The sequence below is a fragment of the Strongylocentrotus purpuratus genome, unplaced genomic scaffold (genome assembly GCF_000002235.5).
Source record: "Strongylocentrotus purpuratus isolate Spur 01 unplaced genomic scaffold, Spur_5.0 spur5_scaffold_5, whole genome shotgun sequence".
Lineage (NCBI taxonomy): Eukaryota > Metazoa > Echinodermata > Echinoidea > Camarodonta > Strongylocentrotidae > Strongylocentrotus > Strongylocentrotus purpuratus.
In genome coordinates this window covers 22,619,577-22,643,893 of record NW_022145611.1, presented here as the reverse complement: position 1 = coordinate 22,643,893, position 24,317 = coordinate 22,619,577, and the positions used below count along the sequence as shown (strand labels likewise).

At 36.0% G+C, this 24,317-nt stretch overlaps 1 protein-coding gene across 1 annotated transcript in view; it reads right to left on the bottom strand.

The window, feature by feature from the left end:
* Positions 1 to 4,861: 4,861 nt before the first annotated feature.
* LOC578593 (neuronal PAS domain-containing protein 3) overlaps positions 4,862 to 24,317 on the bottom strand; it is a 29,257-nt gene continuing 9,801 nt past the window's right edge. Inside the window, exons 5-10 of the mRNA XM_030999632.1 lie at positions 14,362 to 14,477; positions 12,806 to 12,999; positions 12,218 to 12,324; positions 10,067 to 10,211; positions 8,712 to 8,836; positions 4,862 to 7,973 (exon numbers count right to left, since the gene is read on the bottom strand). Of these exons, the coding sequence (XP_030855492.1) occupies positions 6,625 to 7,973; positions 8,712 to 8,836; positions 10,067 to 10,211; positions 12,218 to 12,324; positions 12,806 to 12,999; positions 14,362 to 14,477 (2,036 nt within the window). The 3' untranslated portion in view covers positions 4,862 to 6,624. The remainder of the gene's footprint in view (positions 7,974 to 8,711; positions 8,837 to 10,066; positions 10,212 to 12,217; positions 12,325 to 12,805; positions 13,000 to 14,361; positions 14,478 to 24,317) is intronic.

Sequence of the window (24,317 nt, the reverse complement as noted above, 5' to 3'; positions counted from 1 at the left end):
CATATATATATATATATATATTGTAACAGATTTAATGCCCTTCTTGGTCTGAACAGACAAATTATGAAAGAAACTCGGAGATTGACAAGAATAGATGAAAGTGAAGGATGAAAACGAGAGGGGAAGAGAGGGATGTATACAAAAGGAGAGATAGAGAGATGTGTATAAAGGGATAGAGAGGTAAAGAGAAGGGAGGGAGGGACAGAGAGAGAGAGAGAGAGAGAGAAGGGGAAGTGAATGATGTGGGCCTACATAAAGAGAAAGAGAGGGGAGGGGTAGGGGTAGGCTTATTCATAGCGCCACCTCTAGTTGAAAAATGTATACTTGGTATCTTTATGTTTCAGGTTTACTGCACATTTTACAGAATAACTATTATCAAGCTCATTTGAGGAAAACTCAATCGATAAACGTTAATGTTCGTGCTTATCAAATAAAGTTGCGATGTTACTATTTCAAAATGATATGGTGCCATTTGCAGATTTCATGTATAGAAAATTCACTGAGAGCATTTTTCAACTTTTACTGCTTCCTTTACATGGATACCTTACTCAAAAAAAATCATCATTCGGTTTCAACTCAAATTAATTATGTAATCAACATATGAAGAAGAGAGAAAGAGAGAGAAAGAGAGAGAAAGAGAGAGAGAGATAGAGGGAATGGGAGAAAGAGAGAGATAGAGGGAATGGGAGAAAGAGAGAGAAAGAGAGAGATAGAGGGAATGGGAGAAAGAGAGAGATAGAGGGAATGGGAGAAAGAGAGAGATAGAGGGAATGGGAGAAAGAGAGAGAAAGAGAGAGATAGAGGGAATGGGAGAAAGAGAGAGATAGAGGGAATGGGAGAAAGAGAGAGAAAGAGAGAGATAGAGGGAATGGGAGAAAGAGAGAGATAGAGGGAATGGGAGAAAGAGAGAGATAGAGGGAATGGGAGAAAGAGAGAGATAGAGGGAATGAGAGAAAGAGAGAGAAAGAGAGAGATAGAGGGAATGGGAGAAAGAGAGAGAAAGAGAGAGATAGAGGGAATGGGAGAAAGAGAGAGATAGAGGGAATGGGAGAAAGAGAGAGAAAGAGAGAGATAGAGGGAATGGGAGAAAGAGAGAGAAAGAGAGAGATAGAGGGAATGGGAGAAAGAGAGAGAAAGAGAGAGATAGAGGGAATGGGAGAAAGAGAGAGATAGAGGGAATGGGAGAAAGAGAGAGAAAGAGAGAGATAGAGGGAAGGGGAGAAAGAGAGAGAAAGAGAGAGATAGAGGGAATGGGAGAAAGAGAGATAGAGGGAATGGGAGAAAGAGAGAGAAAGAGAGAGATAGAGGGAATGGGAGAAAAAGAGAGATAGAGGGAATGGGAGAAAGAGAGATAGAGGGAATGGGAGAAAGAGAGAGATAGAGGGAATGGGAGAAAGAGAGTGAGAAAAGATAGAATGGAAGAGATGGGGAAGAGTGGAAGAGAAAAGTTAAAGGTAAAGACCAGTTATGGTCATGCGATTGCATTGTGAAAGAAACGTTGTGGAATTGATCAGAAAAGGTTGATCATCTAGCATCTAGCATCTGCAAGGTTCTGGAATCATCAAAATGATAAGAAATTTGGCCCATTCTTCGTAAAGTTACAAGCACTATACACAGAAAGATGTATATGGGACTACCCTATATCTCTCACAGACCATGAGAGAAACAAATTTACCAAATATATGAATTAGTAGGCGGTTTCCCGGCAAATTTTTTATCATCATGTATTAGTCAAAACATATTCTTTCACATGATTGGTAATGAGAGCTTCCATTTCATTTTTTGAAATTGGGGCGTTTCCAATACCGGTCTTTACCTTTAACAAAGTGCTCATGAAATCTGAAAACTTGTTTGGTACCTAATATACTGTATACTCACAAAGACCACCGTAATGAAGAAGAAGAGTCAAGATATGGTTCAATTTGAATGACAAGAGTCATATATTTCACCTCTATTCTAAAAGAAACCCAGGAATTACAGAGAATTTCATCTACATTATACATGTACAAGAATACTGGAATACAGCACAATTTTATATAAACAACATTATCAATTGAGATGAAAGGAGGGTTTTCTTAAGGAAAGGAAAATACAAGATCGACAAGAAACATTTTCTAAAAACTACAGTGTCTTACTACAGGGAGGGATTACTATCATGTTGTTGGGAAGAAACTCCAGCAAAAGTCTTGAATAATATTCAATTTTTTTACATAACACTTTTAAATGTTCAGTATCTCTCCACACACACAGGCTCTTGGAGCATGGCTTTAATACACTGAACAAAAAACATAAATCTCACAGCTCACAAACTCATTCATCATGTTCTTGCAATAAATGTATTTGTGAATCAGAGTATCTTCCATTCTCAACTTTGTCATTTTCCTAACAAATATGTACATTTCATATAAAGTCTTGCTTGAGCAAAAAATAAAAATAATGAGACCTTTTGAAGATGCTAAACAACGATCAGCATGACTAAGGCTTAAAGCTAGTTGAAAACAAAGACATTACATGACATGTTGGTTATATAAGTAATATTTACATAGAAAACTCAATTAGATTGAGAATGAATTCGAACAAGGTGTAAAATCATAAAGCAATATAACAAACTTTGATAACGGTGTCATGGGCAGCTGCAAAACAAATGAGATAAAAACAAAACAAATGATAGCAATACACACATGCATGTATTTACAGGCATAAAATTGTATTTCATAAGCCTCAAAATAAACTATTATTGCATAAGAATGGATTGATTATCAATAAAAAGCTACCTTCCCTTTCTGTAAGATCATACATCATGCTTGTCTCATGTGCATCTTGTAATTTTAATATTCAAAGGAATAACATCTTGCAGAATATTGTGAAGATTATCCTCCGTCTTACAGAGTTCACCCATTGCCTACAGGTATCGGGTCGTCCCAGTATTAAGCCTATGGGTATAAAAGAATTCAGTAGACATTGGGTTAACATGTTTGGTTAATTTTCTGACCTAGAAGTAAACAGATCATCATCTAATTTAATGAGACAGTAACACATACATGAAGCTTTCTTTAGACCTATAACAAAGCATATGAAAAATTGAGAAAACAATAAACAAAGTACCATGATTTTGCTAGCTGTACTGCTGATTTAGCAGACATTGTTGCAACATCAGTACATGTAGGGTATACAGATGATATCAAGATGGTTTTTAGGGCAAATTTCCCAACATTATTTTCATCCAAGCTCTCATGTGCTCATGAAAGCTTATTAAATGGGACCAAATCATTTGAGACATGGTGTTGCATCAGTGACTAACACGTGTGTACTCATAAAGCATTACTTGTGGTGGTGATGCAATATTCTTCACAATGTTCCTATCAATTGATTTTCCATATCAGTTCTGTTTTTGAGTTAATAAAATGTCTGTGATAATGAAGGATAAAAAGACAGACATTAAATTTATGCCAACTGGAACAGAATCATGTGATTTGGAACCACGGATTAAAGGCTGGTGAGCTTGTGTGTCACCTCTGATTAGATTAGTGGTTTAGTGGTGGTTATTTTACCTGACTGCTAAGAAAGCATAAATGCTTGTTAGTAAGCATCCAGAGGACCGACGGCTTTAGGTCCTCTCTGAGGGACCTGGCAATGAGGATTGATGCTTTACCAAAGGGCACTAGTGCATCGACTTGGTTTTGAACCCGGGTCGCCGGATTAAGAGACCACTGCTTTACCAACTGAGCTATCGCGCCTTTTGTAAACATAGTCAAACAATGGTTAACTTTGCAATTATTCCAACATTTAGAAGCATAAGGTATTGGTAACTCAAAATGATAGAAAACCATTTAAAGGCTTCTTGCTTCTAATAGGGACAAATTATTGCATAGTTATCATATTAAAAACACAAGGAATTTCCTTGTTAATATATTTCATACTGACATGTGACTTTATGGTTTTTAGCATATACCCCACACCTGCAAATCACGATCTTAGTTCTTATACTAACACATGCATATTTCAAATACAAGTTAATTGGTATCATAAAGGCCTCAACCCTTTATATCTAATCCACTTGAAAACTTCAAAAAAGGATTTTTCCTTGTCGAGAATTATATGTAATTGACATTTATCAATAAGTTGAATAATCATATGCAGCACATAACATGCAGATAGCAGTGTAAAATGTAGAGAGAAAATAGAATAATGATGTGCTTTACTCAATTCTTTACATATTCTTACATATTTCAGATAAATTTGGAATATTTCAGACATAGTCCTGGTATTTGTTTGACAGGTAGACCACCAGTCAAATAAAAAAAAAAGCTTAATACAATAAATGTTTACAAACAAAATCTTTTACCCCTTCCTGCGAAGCAGATTTTGATAAAAATGAGATAAAAAGTTAATGTTACAGTATAATATATATAAACATCTCTTTAACACTTATATTACCATAGGTGGTTTCAACTGCCTGAATTCTAAAAGTGGACCTTGTAATTTTGGACTGAGAAAATTCAGTCATTTGGACTCGAGCATTTTTAGTTGACACAATAACGTTTTGATCAAGATGTAGAGGGAAAAATGAACTGGGATTAAAACCCTTCTCAATGTGTATTGTGATAAAACTTGGTCACACCTTTTCATTGCAGATTTCAAGGGGTGCTGTTTCTATTCATTTACACATTCAAGCATCTAAACAATGACTCATATACTCCACTCAATCGACTGGTGGCAATCATTATGCTTAAATTGTCAAAAGACAGTGAAGATAGATAAATGCAAAATAACATGTTACAGATATGCAGCCCTTCAGAAATCACTGAATTACATAATTACTCAGAGAATGTCATTTCCAGAGAATGTCGGTAGATGAACATCTACCGACTCGGTATCTGAATCCTAATACAAAATATTTTAATAGATCACTGATTACAGCAGTTCTTTCGCTTAAATTTTAATTCAGTGAAAACTCATAATTACATTTTTTGAGAGAAGACAGTATTCTGCACCAACAAAAATTAGCGGGACAGCAAGCCATTCAAATCATACATTATATGCATAAAGTCTTATACATGTATGCTGGATATAAAAGGGGAGATTATAAGCATTATTGTAAGGACTTTTCAACCAGCCAATTAATCTTTATTGCACAAGCAGTATGAAACAGCAACACTTTATACCATCAAGATCTGCTAGCAATACAGGGCATCTTCTCTTCTTCCCCCTTTACAAACCTAACATGGAAAGACAAAACATCATCAAATATTCTTTGGTCAAGTAAAAATTAAGATATGCACCTCACAATAAGAATTTTCAGCATTTAAATGATAACTATGACAGATACATGCATTTGGGGGGTTAAAAGCATCTATACACAGAATGGAAAGTAAACAGAACAATAATAAACTGATTATTAAGTACTTTATTACACTCTTGAACCATACTGCTATTCATTCATTATTCACATTCTTTTCACTGTGCATTCAATAAACAAATCTTGCATTCATTTGGCACACTGTTTTATCTCAAAAAGTTATACTTTTACAATGTGGAAGGGGCAAATATATCAAATTTGGCAAAGATCTTTAACTTCACACAAATGGAGGAAAAACTCATTTCCTAACCAATGGCAGTTTGTAGACATAAGTAATTTTTTTCATTCATATAATATAGTTTCATTTATCTCAGTGAATTATGGTTCATACCACACCGTGGCTATATAAGACCAAGTCATATTTGCAGCTAGCATCTATACACACATTACACCATGCATCATATGGGATACCATTTATTTCAGTCAATATAAGCTTCTGACAATTTATTAATTTAATATTAAGTTAATTATGATTTCAGATTGCAATTACATTTTAACCAATTTCATTTTTTTCTTCACCAAGTCATATTACTTGGTTTGTTCAATCAACAATAAAGGTTCTTCTTTTTCTAGACTTCCTTTTAAAATGATTCTTCAGAAAGCTTTCATGAGAACTTTGCTTCAATCAAAGAACTGTGGACAGTATTTCTTAGATTCTTAGTATTTTCATAAATTGCAGACGTTACGCTGGGTAACAACTAGTAATTATTCATATAAGACCTGGTAAGAATAGATAAACAGCGTTTTCTCATGTTGCCACAACAAATTAAAAACAATTCATCTTTCCATGAGTGCATATCATTCAAGTTTGTTTGATTGTTTCAATTTGTCTATCAAATTCACGATTGACATCAGGAACCTTCCAGTATGCAAATTATATCATAAACTGGACTCGGTGTTCTTTGCTCATGAGGTGTGGTTATAATCAACCAACAGACGTAGCTAATATGCTATCCTCAACATCAAGAAGTACCTATCTAAACATGTTGAATATATGGAAAGGTGATATAATGTTCACATTGAACAAAAACTTCCTGATTTATAGATAAACTTCATTTAATAAAAGATTAAATCTTGATATTTACATAAGAATTTGGCAAATGACTGATTTTTGTATCCATTGTTCAGTTGATTATGTCTTATGTCAGATTCTTTCTGTGACATAAAATTAAGGATTTTCATGAAATTCTCTGGGTAATACTGCTGAAGTCTGAATAACTCGTGGACACACACTCATACACAGGATATATCTCTTTCTACATTAGCTAAACCGATGTTGACTTAGATTTGTCGAGTCCTGTCTTGTCACAGTTCAAGCTGAGCTGTCCGTCTGTGATGTTGTATTGTAGTCTAGAAGCAGTTGGGAAGTATGGTCCATTGGCCGGCGACATGATAGGGATACCTGTCACACCGTTATACGATAGATCGATGGGTAGATCAGGGGTGGTATGGTAGTTCTTATACATAGAAGCATCGTAGGTAGCTGCTGCAGCTTGGTAAGCCCTTGATGTCAGGTTGACAGTAGCGTTGTAATGCTGCAGGTTATTGTACTGTCCATAGTTAGCGTATGCAGCCATGTTGGTGTAAGAAGATGGCACACCTAGCATGCGAGCATTGTAGAAGCTAGGTTCCTGTTTGACCATGTTGCGCATGGAGTCTAAGCTTTCTACCGATGGGTTCTGGGTCAAGGGTGATGGGATAGGATAGACAGTCTCGTGTTTGCTGCCCGATGTTGATATATACCGACTGATTGAATTCTCGGTGGTGAAGATGGGGGTAATACTGTCAGTGTGCGTTGGTCTTGCTTTGGGCGATGTAAGTGAGCTTACAGGAGGGAGGGAAAACTGATTCTTGGCGGAGTCTGATAGAGGAGGGGTAAGAAGAGAGTCCGGTGTCTTGGGACTGGGCGTGGTAAAGACTCCCTTGGGCACTGAATTCATTGGAGCCAGACTGAGACGGGTGTGGTTAGTGTCTGGTGAGGGGATCATTCCATTATGATCTGGGGGTAGTTCTCGATTAGGAGGGTTCTCCCAGCTTCCTAATGGCACTCTGACAATATCTTCTTCTTCGTGTCTGCTCGCATTCCTGACACTCAGAGCTAACAAGGAAGATGAAGCTTGCATGTGATTGATGGGAGATATCGCCGTTGGTGAATGATGCATTCCTTTGTCTTCTATAATCACTTCTTTGATGACTTCCTCTGGATGTTGCAATCGCTCTTTACTCCTCTTGGCATAATCCTCTGACTCCCTGAAGTCCCCTCTCTCTCCTAGAACAGTCAGAGTCTTTTCATTCGGACTATCGGCCCTTATGATAACCTGCTTAGGTATAACATCTGGGCAGGGTTTAGGCTTCTGCGCCAGAAGTCTTGCGTTGGCTTTCCTCTTGCTCTCTCTACCACTCATCTCGGATTTGTGTTCTAGGTTTCCATGGTTACCAGTAGGTTCATTCCTTGTGATCTGAGCACCACGATGCTTTTTACTCTTTCTCCTCTCCGGACTCTGAGGGCGCTTCCTTGTTTTACCCTCGAGCAGACCTTGATGTCCCTTGCTGTTATTGTTGCTATCCCCACCTGTTCCTACCTGCTGGTCGGACACCCCATCGGCTTCATCTCCTACAACAAAACAAAAAATACATACACACAAGTTTGAGAAATAGAAAATAATTTAATGGCTCAAATAACTAAATTTACTGTCTTTACTGGAAAAATCAGAGTATAGGCATGTACATCAAAAGAGAAAAAGAAAAGGAGCAGGGAGAAATACATTGATTTGACAATGATAAACGAAATGAAGGATTTTTTTTTTAAAGAGAGACAGAGAGAGAGAGAGAGAGAGACAGAGAGAGAGACAGAGAAGGAGGAGGAGGAGGAGGAGGAGGAGGAGGAGGAGGAGGAGGAGGAGGAGGAGGAGGAGGAGAAGGAGAAGAAGAAGAAGAAGAAGAAGAAGAAGAAGAAGAAGAAGAAGAAGAAGAAGGAGAAAAAGATTTAGAAGAAGAAGAAGAAGAAATAGGTGGGAGAAGGAGATGAAGAGCAATAATTAGAGGAAATAAATACCTTAGATAGTGTTCAGGGGGATAAGAAAAAGTGGGGGACATATCAGATAGCTGGGTAGGTAGGCATACATGTAGATACAGAGAGAGAGAGAGAGAGAGAGAGAGAGAGAGAGAGAGAGAGAGAGAGAGAGAGGAAAAAAAGAGATAGAGAGAGAGAGGGCATGAGAAGGAGGAGGTATGGAGAGGGGGGGGGGAGATAAAGAAGAATTTGAGAAGGCAAATATAGTGAAAAGTATTAAAGAGCAGCACAGAAATAAAGATAAGGGGCAATAAGATAAGTGAGGTAGAGTTTTCAAACCTGAGTGAAGGCATGGTGATGTTTTATTTCTTGAGGGTGATGTTCCTAAGAGTTCTATATGTTCATCTACAGCTAAGGATGGGATCTGACTGATATCCATAGCAACCTCACCATGTTCAACATGACTGAAAATATATACATGGAAAAAAGCATTATTTCACATTTTATAGCAGTTTCAGCAATTCTCAAGGACTATACATGTATTTCTTTTTAAAAAATAGCTGATGTACTTTAAAGTTAATCATGCTCCTTTAAGTCTGTATAAGAATTCTAAATGACAAATATATATATCCTTTTTATTTTTCTGCTTTGAATATCAAACTTGGTTCAAATTTCAATTTACTGAATCTTAATATCTTGAAGTTCACTGAACACAAAAACTCCTTTATATCTGCAATAAAGGAAAATCTACAGTAGGAAAATCAGAAACATTATCTATATGATAATTTCCGGTCTAAGTTGATGATGAAACACTCCACAAGATATGTTATGGTTTATATGAATATTGAAAATTCATTAACTATAATGCTCTGTTTCTGAAAAAGATTATAATCTATCTCTTGGGAATATCTCTTTCTCTTTTCCTAATTACCTATCTATCAGTGTCTTTCCTAGTGTTTCTCTTCCCGACTATGTTCAATTTTACTTTCCCTATATTCTTTATAATAATCTGCTCCTAGAGGTATTCATGTTAGTATGATTGTATGCTTTCTATTGCTGATGCTAATATATGCATGCATGTAAACCCATAGTGGATTTGGGTGATTTAACAATGAGCTTTGGACTAACATGTCATTAATGTCTCTGAGGAACACATTCCTGACATTCAGCTTCCTCTCTCCTTTCCTCTCCTCTCATCCAGGGGTGACTATCATACCCTGCCCCCCCCCCCACCCTGCCTCTACCCACTAGCCATGGCAATCCGGACTACGATTGAGCCTTTATAGATAAAAGGTCACATGCTACTTTTGAGCAGAATGCAATGGATTTGATCATGAAATTGTCAGTTTTGTTGAATTATTTTCATGTATACTTGATTGTTGTAAAGCGCATAGAGAAGTTATTATTGTGCGCTTTATAGAAATGACTTTATTATTATTATTATTATTATTTCCCATTTATTTTTAATGACATTTTAAATAAATCTGAGCTTGATCATAGGTTCTCCCAACATACATGCATTCTCTCCTGACATGGTAGATCCATATCCCACAGTGCACCCCCCCTCCCCACCCCCAATCCATGAAATAGTCCTTATAACCCTATAATGTCCCTTGTATTTCTTCTTTAGGACCAATTGCTTGGTTGAAATGTCGAGAAAGTGGTCTAGGAGAGAAAGTATTGATGTTAGTTACCTGATGACTTGATTGATGAAGATGAACGAGCTATCATTTGAGTTCTTAGCGTAGCAGAGAGTTGCAGTAGTTTGAACCCAAATATAACCTCCTTCCTTCAACATCCAACGGTAGTATTTAGTGATTGTCTGACCCTTGTTCAGTACTGGGTTATAAATGAAAAAGATAATGATATATTGATCATTTATTTATGATAAACTTATCTAAGAATTCAATAATGTTTTAATTTACAATAATTGCTCATAACAAAATGATTGCCAATTAAAACATTTCATAATCTCTGGTTGAAACAAAAATATTTTGTCCTTTAATGTCATTTCTTATTCATATAGTCATTACAAATGAATTAATCTTAACCTCGTGAGCTCTTTTCATAAAATGTGGACACAGATTGAAATATGGTTGGCATCTGTGATTTCAAGAAAAATCAGGTACATGTAGGTTTCCTAATTTATCACAAAGCCAATTTGATCGCATTTCCACCACATAAACAGTATCAATCTGCATGTAAGCGCATGACAATGATTGTAGAGATATATTATGCCTCAGTCACACCTTCTCGTATATGGCTTGCGTATTGCTGCATATTTATGGCAAGCCGTTTTAACATTTATTCCTATTTCTCCATATCAAGAAATGATTTTCTGTTGTAAAGTAATGGTAATTCTTGATATCAATAAATAGGAATAAATATTAAAACGGCTTTCCATGAATACGCAGCAATACGCAAGCCAAATACGCAAAGGTGTGACTGAGGCATTATGGTTGAAGTTTATTCAAACTATGATAAAATAAGTCAACTGTAACCATATTGCCATGGTTACCCAATGAGCTCATCAGGATTGTCTTAGATTCAACTCACTGATAATAACTATTGGGCATTTCCAGCCTTCCCCCCAAACAGATACTTGAATTTTTGTTTTCAATTTCAAGAAAAAAATTATTTCTGAGATACAAAAAGGGGGATTCTTTTCCCCTCAAAGGATGTGAATTATCTAAAGAATGTGTGTGTGTGCGTGTGTGTCAGGTCTTCCAGTTTGGAAGCGGAAGATTCTTCATCTCATCACTGTCACCATGCATTAATCAAGACCATGATAGTGGGTCTGGTATGGCGTTAAAAGAATTCCCATTGCCATGTTAAGATCGGTTTATCTACTAGGCTAAAGACCCCCAATGTCATTCTTTCAACTTTCATTAAACTTACTCACTCTGTTTTCTTCCTTTATACTCTACATCTTAATTTGAACTCAAAGTTACGCGGTTCCTGTAAATCAATTTCTGCAGGAAATTGCCATCCCCTAGCTGAAATCCCATAAGACATCCTCCCTAAATGTGCTGAGAATCTAATGTGTAAATATATCACCAAAGTGAGGATGATTTGTCTTTCTAATCCTATCATATATTAACAAAGAGGGAAAAGAAAAAATGGAATGACGCACTGCAAACACAGAATCGTTATCCTTTATACAAAATCAATGAAGAAGCCTACTTTGATTTTGTTCATCTGCATCAAGACTAAAAGGAAGCCATTTACCCAAAATGATTTCAGTTAAGTATTGTATGCTTTTCCATAGACACCACCCCCAGTCATCGAAGGCATTGTAGGTAATGTTATCTCTCTTGTTATTACCATGCCCTTTAAATTATACTTTCAACAAATTTAAGCATATAGCATATTCGAGGTTGCATAGTGATCAGATTGTTATCATTTATTTGCCTCATATTACAGATATTATAGCAAACTATTGGGACTGGCATCACTGATATTATAGAACACATTAAGACTGGTACTTTTAGTTCATTCAGAGTAGACAGAGTTCATTTTAATTTCATTTACACCATTCTATTACGGATATGATTAGTATTGACATCCCTCTGACTTGTGTTATCGTGTGTGTTTGCTATGTATAGATCTAAATGTGAGAATTATTTCCTTCAATTAAAAACACAGAATCTAACTTGTGCTAAAACAGGAAAGATGTGATGGTTGACCCCAGCAAACATAAATAAAGCCATCAATCGTTTGAAAAACTCACTAATATTTCCTTAATATTCACAGAGTTATTTTTATGATGAAATAGGTATGTTATAATAAGACCATTTAACTACATTCTTTCATGAATAACAAAAGAAATGATCATATATACGTACAGTCTTGATGGCTGGTGCGCACGTTGGCAATGTCCTGAGCATGAATATAACTGTAGAAACTTTTACCAATCACACTGTCTGCCGAGTGATCAAGAAAATCACCGATCCTGATATCAAAACAGAAAGAAGAAAACAATTAGACAATCATATCTTTGGTTTACAAATGCACTATTAAACTTTGTCTTCTAATAAGCATAATTATGCTCTTGAGATTGAAATTAAGGGCTATTCAAATAAAATTGTTTTAAGTGAATAAGGTCTATAAATGTTCTCGTACTTTACAATTCATCATGACGCCCCTTGTTAAAGAGGAGTTTCAAAAATGCAAAATCATTACATGGATTGATGGCACCTTGGTATGAAACGTGATGGATAAAACATAAATAATGAAACATCATTTTCATTACTGGGAATAATAATCAGATAAGGCCACTGCAAATTTGGGGAAGGATCAAAGAGAAAGGAACCCACTTTGCCTCATCCACGAGAAGATTAAAAAACACATACATGATTGAATGGATTGGGTATAAACTTTATAAATTAACATTCAGATGAAATGAAAGAGAAAAGAAAGAAAGAATAACTCACTTTGCCTCGCAGAATGTGATGGTAAAATCAAGGTCCACCTTGCACATGAACATGGTAGGATCTAGCCGTACTTCACTGATGGTTGGGGGTGGTAGGGAGTAACCAACGGCAACAAACCCAAGAACGTTAGGAGGATGATGGTTGTATTGAGAGAGACTGAGCTCAGGACGGAGTGCACCTGTTACATGAATCACCTACAGGAAGACAGAAAAATAATAATAATGCTGAATCTATTCTATTTGTATCATCAATCTGTTTGCAAGTAGGGAATATGTAATTCGTTATGATCTATCCGACTGTGTATTATTTGTACTTGTCTATATCTAAGTTTTGTTGAAATGCTTTTTAATACTTGTAAAACTTGCAAATGTAATTTAGCTTTCGGGCTTCCATTTTGCAGTTGTTTAATAAAACCGTTCTACTATTCTACTCTACACCATTTCATTGCTTGGTTGATGATTCCACAAAATTCATTTCTTTATGATAAAAATCTCTTTGAGAAATTAAATGAATTAAAAATATCAAATATGATGATGAACAAAAGATATTGTGTTTAATGTACTAAAATTACTTCCTACCAATTACTGAGACATTTGCAGACATTACATAAAGTAACTTAAATTGAATGAGGGAACAGAATGTCCTGCATTGCTTATGCCTAGGTCACATATAAACCGGGCCCCGTACGATTTTCCCTACCCGGCGGCATGCCGTGGATTTAGAGACCTTACGGGAATCTTCCGATTTTCTTTTCTACGGCATGTGTGGTCACATATTCTGCGGCGCCCGGGAGGTGCCCGGTGAAAATTGGTCGAGTGAAATGCAAGGCGCCCGTAAGGATGCCGGCCGGTAAGCTTACGTGCTCCGTCCGATGAGCAGGTGCACCCGTGGCTCCCGGAAGGTGCCCTGCCGGGACCCGGCTGGGGTCCTCAAGGTGCCCTGCCGGGAACCGGCCGGGGTCCTTAAGGCGCCCGGTGCACTGAACTATGTGTCCTCTGAAATCCGCACCTCAAGGTTCCCGTTAAGATTTTTCATGAGAATTGACCCCCAAAAATCGTGAGGGGCCCGTCCGGACACCGTCCGGAGCCCGCCGGGACCCGTAAGGTGCCCTGCGGCCCTTCACGGGCTCTCTACGACCTAAAGGTCGGATAAAAACGCCGGGAGAATTGGGAGCAGCCGACTCAGCACCACGGCGCCCGTACGGCTTCAAAAACTGTCCCGGCGCCCGTAGGATCTTTACGGTAGCCGGCCGGACACCGGCCGAAAATTCCCAAAATGTCTGTTTTTACTCGCCGTACGGGCCCCGGAGTGTATATGTGAAAGCCCCATTAGGGATAGTAAATTAAAAGCTAAAAATGATGTTAATGATGTTGATCAGATTTATAAACAAAATATATTAGAATATATGTCATAAATCGTACAAGATAAGATAGTAGAATAATTCACAATTTTAATTCACAAACTTAATTCACAATGTTTAACGATATAACGTCTAGTGTATCACATTTTAGTTAGATAATTTATTTTCTTTTAAATTATATGTTGTTAGGGGTTACCTTATAACCTGAAGATTTGAAGTGGACACCTCGTTTTGTAAGGGTTGATTTCATTCTAATCAAGAAGGATCTCTCTATTCTGTCCGAGGATGCTGTCATGTTCAGTGTCACATCATCTGTTAAAATATATAAAAATATTTGATCATCACAATTTTTCTTAAAAATGCATTGCTATATATGGATTGCATTAAGATTGGAAACATGATACACTCACACTCTTGACCAGAAAACAAGTTGAAAATGAAAAAAATATTACCATGAAAGTAGGTAAATTGGTTAAATTACACAACATTGATCATATTAAAACCATTCATGTATCACAAAGATAAATGTCAAGGGATTTCCCATTAGTTATAAGTTTTCTGGCTTAAAGAGAATCATATCAATATTTTTGTACACTTTTTTTTTTCTTTTCAATTACACATTCTTATACAAAATCGTTTAGAAAAGAAACAAATTGGTGGAAATTTTACAGCTCTTGTCAGAAGATTACAAGTAACAAAACAACTCAAATGACTCGATTACTTTATAATCACTTTAGTTGCAGTAGTTGAAGTTAGTTACAGTTGAAATGTGACCTCTCTACTTCAGTACATTTACTGATGAAATTATCCACAAGATATTGAGGCTTTCTTATCAACGTACAATATGAATTGGAGTGTGTGATAATTCTTCATCAAACATTATATTGATCTATGGAGAAAATATGAAATATTGATTGTGTTTTGTTATTGGCACTGCCTTCCATTTCTTCCCCATTAATTCCTTCATCTACAATCACCAATCCAAACAGAGTTTCAATCCGACATCAAAACATTTAAATTGAGCGATGAAATAAGGTGATGAGCACTTTTATCTCATTGGACTTGCTTCATGGATTCACTTCATGGACTGACACTACTCTTAACCCTTCTCTTCCCAAATAATCCAATCTACAACTCTTTATCCCTTGGTCTCGTTTACATCTGATACTATAACCTACAAAAACACTGCAACAAAACATAAATGTGTTCATGTATGGCATATAGGGTTGAAAAGAGAAAATATATGCAACAAATCCCCTTATTCATCTGTGAGTGATAAAATACAGACATTTTTTTAATGTCATATTATAATGTTGGGATGATTTGTTTGTGCTAGTTAACCATGTGAGTGAGGCTTGAAGAAGCACTTGGTCTGGAGGAGTTGTGAGAGAGAGAGGGTTAAGATCTGAACAAAGTACCTAGACCAAATAGATTTGTGATTCCCCTCTAGATCATGTCCAAACTCCCTCGATCCCATCTATCATTACCTCTTCTTCTACCTGAGTAATCCAATTAACACCCTAAACATTTCTCCTCTCAAACATCTTATTATCTATGTATGAGACCATGATCTCTTATTACAGCCAAGTCCCTTTGTTTACATAAGAATAACATGCTCTCCACTCTTTGATCATTTACATGGAAGAGAGAGAGAGAAAAAAAAATGTTCTCTTTTTTTCAAGAGCTGCCATATATGCAGTGCCTACATCACCACACTGTACAGAAAACAGCCCACAGAATTATAATTGTATTTCCCAGTCATCATTGATATAATACCAATGAATTTACCATTTCCTTCAAAGATCTTTTTTTTCTTCATTAATGGTTATAATAATAATAATAATCTTCTTTTTTAGTCCACAAATTTTATCAAGTTAAACCAAAAATGGAAATACTTTTTGCCCAATTGATACTTTTCTCATTATTTTAAGACAGATATTTGGGTGACTATCTTAACCAGTTGTGCACATTTTTGTTCTTCAAAAATTAAAATTAATTTCACAATCCCCATTTCTTTCAATGAAGACTTTCACATCTGATAAAGATAACACATTATACATTTTCAATTTCTCTATTTATCACTTTGTAAATAAGATGCATTATTATTGCAAGAACTTTTTGGAAAAAAAGATATAAAAATGTATGAAAGCCCATCCTCTAGGTATAAAATCTTGACGAAGGTCACATCTACCTGATGGGTCTACATACCTTCCAACTTAAGTCTCACGTTTTTACAGGTAGATTTTGTTTAAATAAAAAAGTACAAAAGTGATAAAGGTAAATTTACATCTGCAGCCCTACAAAAAAAAAAACCTGAGTATTTCTTTTAAATTTGAACAAGTTAACTCCACTGCGATACATTCCTCATAAATTGCAATTCCTTAGGATTGTTTATCCCATCATAATTCATCTACAAGTATCTTATGCGGTTGTGATAAATGAACCACGGAAGGATTATTACATATTCTAACTTCTTGTTATCTCACTCATCCTCTCAATTTACCCATCTCACTATCCTGAGCCCATTTATTCATACCTCTGTGCCTCATAAGTCACACCCCAATAACCTATGCTCTATCTAGACGTTGGGCAGAAGAGAGAAGGAGAGGAGGGAAAAGGAGAGACAGAGAGGAGGGATAAGGCGAGAAAGAGAGGGATATACAGACAATGAAAAGGACAAAAAGAGAAATAGAACAGGGAGAAAGAGAAAAGAGAAATAGAGGAGGGAGAAGGACAAATGGACAGACAAAACACAGAGAAAGAGAATAGAGAAAAAGCAAAAGAGAAGAAAGAGAATTACATGGGAGGAAGGAAAGAGACTGAGAGAGGGGAGGAGAGGAAGGGACATAAATATGTAGATAGGGTATGGAGAGAAATATGAACGAATCAAGAGCGAGAGAGAGAGAGAGAGAGAGAGAGAGAGAAAGGGAGAGATAATGGAGAGAGTAAGGAAGAATAAAAAATAGCAAGTATATTATTGATGAGTAAGATTAAATAAGATTAGATGGTAGTTGTCATAACTAAGATATAAAAGACAGAAAATTTACCAATTGAATAAGAAGAGAAGGAAGAGAGAGAGAGAGAGAGAGAGAGAGAGAGAGAGAGGAGAAGGAGAGAGAGAGAGAGAGACAGAGAGAGAGAGAGAGAGAGGAGTGGGAAAAGAGAGAGAGAGAGAGAGAAAGAGAGAGAGAACAAGAGAGATGAATATAGAGGAGGAATAATTGAGACTCTGCCTTTGGGTGGATGTAATAGATCTAGTGTTGAGCATTGGTCCCTAGATACCCATTTGTGTTAGTCCCACCCTCCCTCATGTCATTATACCTCCTATCCCATCACCCTAATTTGTATGCACAACCCTACACCTACAGAAATTAATTTATCACTTCCTCTTTCCAATTTTCCATTGCTCACTCTTCCCTTCTTTCATCATCATTAGTTCTTGTCTCTTTCTTCGTCGTTCTGCTTTATTATAAAAGTATTTTCTTTTCCTTTTCACCTTTTCACATCTTTGAATTTTACTTTAGCATACATCCATGATATTTCATTATGGCATGTTACATAAAGTTGCCATGCATTATGTTGTACTAGTTTTTATGATATTAATTAATTTTTTTACTGTACATTCTTACCGCTGAAGCTATGTACAAAAACATCACAGTGATTCGTCCCTCATATCGTGTATAGATTTAAGAACTAATCAGTATACCAATTTCTTAGAGGAATATCTTAGTTAAAATAGTTATCATTATATTATGCTGGTAGCACACAGTGCATCATAGCCCTTTTGGCGCTGAGCAAAAAGGAAATATACTGTTTCATGATCAAAGAAAACTATCAAAAAGTTGTATTGAAAAAATGAAGATGAAAACAATAGATTGTGTCTTAGACCAGAAAGTTTCAAATCAGTTTAAAGGACTTTAAGATCTGAAATGAAACGGTCACATCTCTAAATTTTGAAAATACATGCAATAGAATAGGCATCAATTGAAAAAAATTAATGAAATCTCAATCTTCCTGGAATCTGGAACACATGTATATCACCAAAATAAAAAATATTCAGAGTGAAATCTCTTTCACACATGAGGCAGTTAACTGCCTAAAGAACAACAATGACAAACCAAAAACCAATTAAGTCCAAATAAAGGGCACGTGGGATGGGGGAAAGGAGTTCAGAGCAACAAATGCCCCCAAGCCAACTTATATAATTATATCTGTGTTATAAGTTACAGAAACCTGAAGCACACTACACAGAAGTTCAGGTAGTTTAACACACAACGAGACTTTAAGAGTGTCATTAGTATATTAGTGATTGAGAAGATAAATCAGATTTTAACATCAGCAAAGTGCCATTCTACAATGACACTTACATAAGCATGAATGAAGTCAATTATTTGACTCTATCCCTGAAAGTTCCTGATAATTCAAGAATCTAGGGAGGTATACAAAGAAAAGATAAATAGAAAACCTGTGAAAAAAAGTATAAGAAGAAAAAGGGAAGAGACTAAAAAAAAGATTATCAAGACAATGAAGCTATTCAAATAAGTAGAGAGCAGATATTTAAAAAAGAATAGAGAAAGTCTGAGAAGAACTTTGTAATCCGTTACATGGTTGTCTCTGCATTAGAGCAACAGTTGATTTATAGGGTAATGTTCAAAATTGGAGAGATGGAGCACTTTTTGTGAATCATTAGCATAACAAAAGATTTTAAGATGAGTGGTATACCAACACAAAACTGGATTATATAAAAAAAAAAAAAAAAAGTGGCAACAAGATTGAATGCTGACAAATGTGTTATTTAATTCAACCATGGTTAGAATTATCAAATGAGCCTTAGTCATTCCTACTGGTGAAATTAATTCAACCAACTTCAATAACCTTGATGAACAGTCAGTATTGTGTAAGAGTTTTTAATAAAATGCTTGTAATTAAATGAGAAATAGAGTATCTCAAATTGAAAAGACATTGTTTTGGTAAGAACGTGCAAGAAATTACAATTGATGAAAAACAAATGATAAAAACTAAAAGACTACGAAAAGAGAATTATCAAATATGTTTTCATGGAACAAGCAGTTCTGCAAAAGTGTGATCAAAATAGACAAGTAGTAATTACTGTAGTCCTCTTTGATTACTGACAATGTACATATAGGTTAATAATTCATTAATAATATAACTTAATGAATATCTTTGAGAGTTTACAATTCAGTTACAACAAACAGCCCCAATTTTTACTCTAGCGTCTTTTTATATTTTTACTTAGACTTACAAGACTTATGTTGTGGCAAAATTTAATTTTGTTTTTGTTTTCATTTTCCAAGAAAATGTATGTTTTTATTTTCAGGAAACAAACCATTTTTTCTTTTTACTGATAGAGTAAGGGGGAAAACCTTTACAAGGGGAAAAATCAATTTTACTTCATATTTCCATTTCATGATTTCTTGTGTAAAGACAACAATCTAGAATTCTTAACCTTATTGATTTAGCTATTTTCAGTAGGCAATAACGAAATCTGCAACAAGTCTTCCATTTCTGACCTTTTTTTCATATGAATATTATTTGACTCAATCAATCCCTTGCCCATATATATATATATACGTGTGCTTGCCTTCATTTGATCAAACCAAACTTATTGCCAAATTGATTTTCTGGGGAAGCTAACAATCAATAACATGCTAATCAAATTCACCACTACTTAACCTCTTGGGATATACTAAGACAGGACTCCGCTTCTCCTTCTCTCTTCCCCTTCCTTCATTTGCACAGGGCATTGTCGGCCATGTTCGATTTTTCAAGCGCATAAAAAGTTATTCAATAATTTTGAGCACGTATAGGTCGTTATCTCTCCCCTGAGTGTCGCAGAACGGGAGTCGGGAGGTGCCACGGACTCTCGGTTTGGGAGTTATCAAACCCCTCATACTGTATCATCCTTTATTCCATGGGAGCGTTAAAGAAATCTGAATTGTCACTTTTGACTTATGACTGTAAGCGATCTGAACAGAATGAAAAGAAGAAGGGTATATTCAGCCTCTATAGATCTACTGGTAGAGAATATCCCTTTTTTCAAAATAATGAAGTATCAAAACATTTTAAGATGTTTGTGTACTAGATGGATAGGATGGACTAAAATAGTTCCTGCCTTCAGATTTCAGGATATTTTTTCCCCTTTTTTTTCCCTCCAGATTTCTGAGCTTGGGACATCCTTGCTCTTATAAAGAAAATATGAATGTTTAACAAATAATGAATAAGCTTACAATTAATTTTACTTGAAGTAACCTTCACCAAGATTTGAAAAGAAAAAGTGGGATGAGAAGAGAAAATACATAGAGAGAGAGAGATAAAGTACAGGAAAAAAGGATCTATACAGAAAATGTGTTGAAATAAAGAAAAGAAAGAGAGAGAGTTAGGTGTGCATGAAACCGAAAGAAAGAGAAAATGGAGAGTCAAAAGAGAGGTAGACAGGGCTAGATAGAGATAGATAGGGAGAGGTCAAGAGATAGAGGGAAAGAGGAGAGAAAGTGAACAAAAGAAGAAAAAGGGAGGGGAGAAGGGGAAGAGAGGGAAGTAGAGAGACAGAGAGATACATAGAGAGATACAGAGAGAGATACAGAGAGAACATTTATATATATATAACACATTTAATGAGAGAGAGAGAGAGAGAGAGAGAGAGAGAGAGAGAGAGAGAGACCAAGACATGAGATGGAGTAGAGCTGAGGATATAGTCCACCAGCCAGTGAAATCACAAGACCACTAGAGATCTAGCCATAGGTGCTTCTGGATGCATTCACAACTTGAGATCTGTCTCTCAGGGAATAGATAGGGAGAAAAAATCACTTGGAAGATGGAGGAACAGCAGGATAGAACACATCAAAATTAATCATGAATCTAAAAAGGAACTTGGCATGAAAATGAAATGGAATAAGTAATATGAAATTGGAAAGGTAAAAGCTTAACAGTATAAATGGAGAGAACAAATCATGAAAGGAGAAAGTGGGAGTCAATGATACAGACACTAACAACAAAGTTTTAAACTAAGATATATGGAGGTGTGTCATCAAGAATGGGTGTTCTCTTTTATGGTAACTACACATTCTAAATTCATGAAGGTTTTAGAGGGCAGTATCTCAAGTATCTTACAAACACCAAGCCCATTTCACAGCTAATTACTCTACTCTAGACCGTCCACTTGTGCTCAACCGGCCGACAGGGGTTAAATAAGGAGGGTACTGGAACCAGAGCAGGCAGAAGAGATAGAAAGGGAGACATCTCGACAAAGAGAGGAATGAGAGGAGAGGAGAAAGAAGATAAGCATTAGCCAATGCCAGGGAGGCTTGACAAGGCAAGATTGCTCTCCAGTGCGCATCTCAAGTCGGCAAGTGAAGCTGGCATAGCGTACGTCCGAGTAGCGTGTCAACATGCACCCGCCTCCCACAACCGGTCTTTTTTGTTTGCGATGGGAGAGAAGACCGCTCCAGAGCAGTTTGCACATGTCCGCTTTTAGGGGGTTTGGTGTTGGTTCTACAGGGAGGCTGGGTGGCGGGGAATTGGCAAGCATTTACTCAGCAAATTGACCTGAAAGTGTTGGTGTTGGAGAGACAGAGTACGCTAGGTGTCCTAGAATGAAGGCTGGATGTGTATTTTAGCTTTATTGGTCATTTTGCAAATGATACTCTGTTATTTCACAAACAGTCTTTACAAACACATAGTAGCTTCTTTACTTCCTCTTTAGCTTTCTATTGATTCAACATCCTCATTTGTCATCACATGTCTAGAAACCAGGCAAAATAGGGTAAATATTCCAATTACTGACATCTGCGTGCTTACTTCATTCTAATAAAAAGGTCTTTTATTCAATGTGAATTTATGAAAATAAAAATAACTAATGAACAATTTTGCAGCAAGGACCAACAAATTCTCAGTTATATAAATGTTCACAATTTTGTTGAAGTTTAATGAAAATACTGCACAATTTTATATGAAATGTTAATTATTATATTTCTTCTACTGTACTCACCCTCTAACATGCAAAAAATCCTGAAAAAATTCTCAAACCACAAAGATATTAATGGTTTTCTTTGAAGGCATAACTGTGCAACACCCTCTAAAATTCTCCTAACCAATTTTTGAATTTTCTCAACCGTTTTTCCATGATAATAAGACATAAAACAGGCTTAAAAATCTTTCAACTATTAAACGTTTGAAATGGTATATAAAGCCAATTAATTGCTTTGTGACGATTTACATTCATCTAAAATTTAAATAAATTATAATAATATGGTTGGGAGAATTCAGGAATCGATCAGATCAGTGTTTTCAAATTATTATCATTAATAATGGTCTGTTTTTACTCAAACTTTCAGATTATCTTTAATCATATATCTAGCATTAAAGTCACTGCCTTAGCACCATTTTTTCTCATCCGAACAATGTTATTAAGTCCCTTTAATGATACAAAATCGACAATGCCGTCCCTCCCGTCCCCCAAAAAATGAAATAATTGTTATGGATATGAAAAAAGAAAATTGCCTTATATTCATTAATAGGTTAGATGTATAGACTGTGCAAAAATAAGAACTGTTTCAGTTTTTCACATCTTCCTTTTTGGAGTACCTAACTGATATATAATATTTTCATGAACCTGAACCAAAGAGAGAGAATGCAACAGACAGCTCTACACTAGTTAAGACAGAGAGAAGAAAAAAGAGAAATAAGGATAGCATGGACAAAAATATACTGAAGGTTTTGAACTCGCACTCATCAGATAAAAGATAAGAGAACAAAAATTAAAGACAGGCAAAAAGGTTTGCAGTATCACATTGATATACTTGTAAAACAAAACTGACTGAAATGTGGGCAGTCATAAATATAGTGATAAAATATCATATTTGACAATAGTAGGGTCACCTAGTTTCATTCAGTCTTCTAAGATGTAATAAAATGCATCCAAAGACTGAGAACATGTCAAGACATTTCCTTCCCCATAATTGCTCTAATTTTACCTGAACAAGTCTTCATATTTGCCCTAATATTCATAGATTCATTTCAAGAGGCCATTTTGCGGTATTGCTCTTTCCTTCACTCTGATACTCAAAATTTGGTAACAAAATTTGTCTCCAGTTATCAGGAGTGTATGATGAATAATATCCAAGAATTTAAACTCAAGATAAAGAGGCAAACAAGCTCAATGCAGGTTTTGTTTTTAAATTACAGAAATTGAACGATATGGAAAAATAAGCAGTAACATCTACATGTGTCTATAGCAATGTCTCTTTTCACCTTACTGTTGACACTCCAGACCAAAGCCTAGAGTTTGACAGCAAAGCCTTTATTGATTTCCCCAGCTCCGGTACACATCCCAAATTGTCGGCTGGAAAATGCATGTTTGAAACACATCGAAGTGCAGTACACATATTTGATCTTGGGTTGGCGAGTCATTTGTTTGGCGGGTTCAACAGATTAAAGAGAGAAAAGGAGAACTGGAGAGATGGTCGGTCGGTCGGTGAAAAAGACAGAGAGATAAAAAATATAGAGAAATGTGGGGGAGCCTCATGAATTTTTCATCAGCGTATCATATTCTGTCGTGAAGATGTGCGCTCTCCTCTTGTCCGTGCAATCTTACGCATCTTGAGTTTCCGGCGGACCTTCTCCGCCGAGCTCGACCTTGACGAGCTAATTTGGCCTAGACATTTGAGAGAGCTTCAAAAGTTGGACAATTCGCTGGTCACACTCTCGTCTGTGTGAGGTTTTACAAGGAATTATCAGATTTTACAAGCACACTACAAAGACAGGTTAGATCAATATTCAAATATTGACTATTAAAATTGGGAAAACACTTGCAGGAGGAAATTGTACCCAAGGCATTTACATGGCACAGTTATTGCACTTTGGTAGTGGGGAACAGGTGAATTTAGGGACTCAATCTAAACGCTTCAAATTTCCTTCCACACAGTACAGTTAAATGGAAAACCTTTAGAAAATGTTTAACCTTCAAACTGGTACCATGCTTAACCTCTTTCTGTATATGTCTTGAATTCAGATCAAAGTGCTGGTTGTATGTCTATTCACAAGCTGACCAATGAAACTTTTACTTTTAAATTGTCAATGATAAACTGATCAATCTAAGCATTGAAGAACAAAAATATAGTGAAGAAAGAAGAA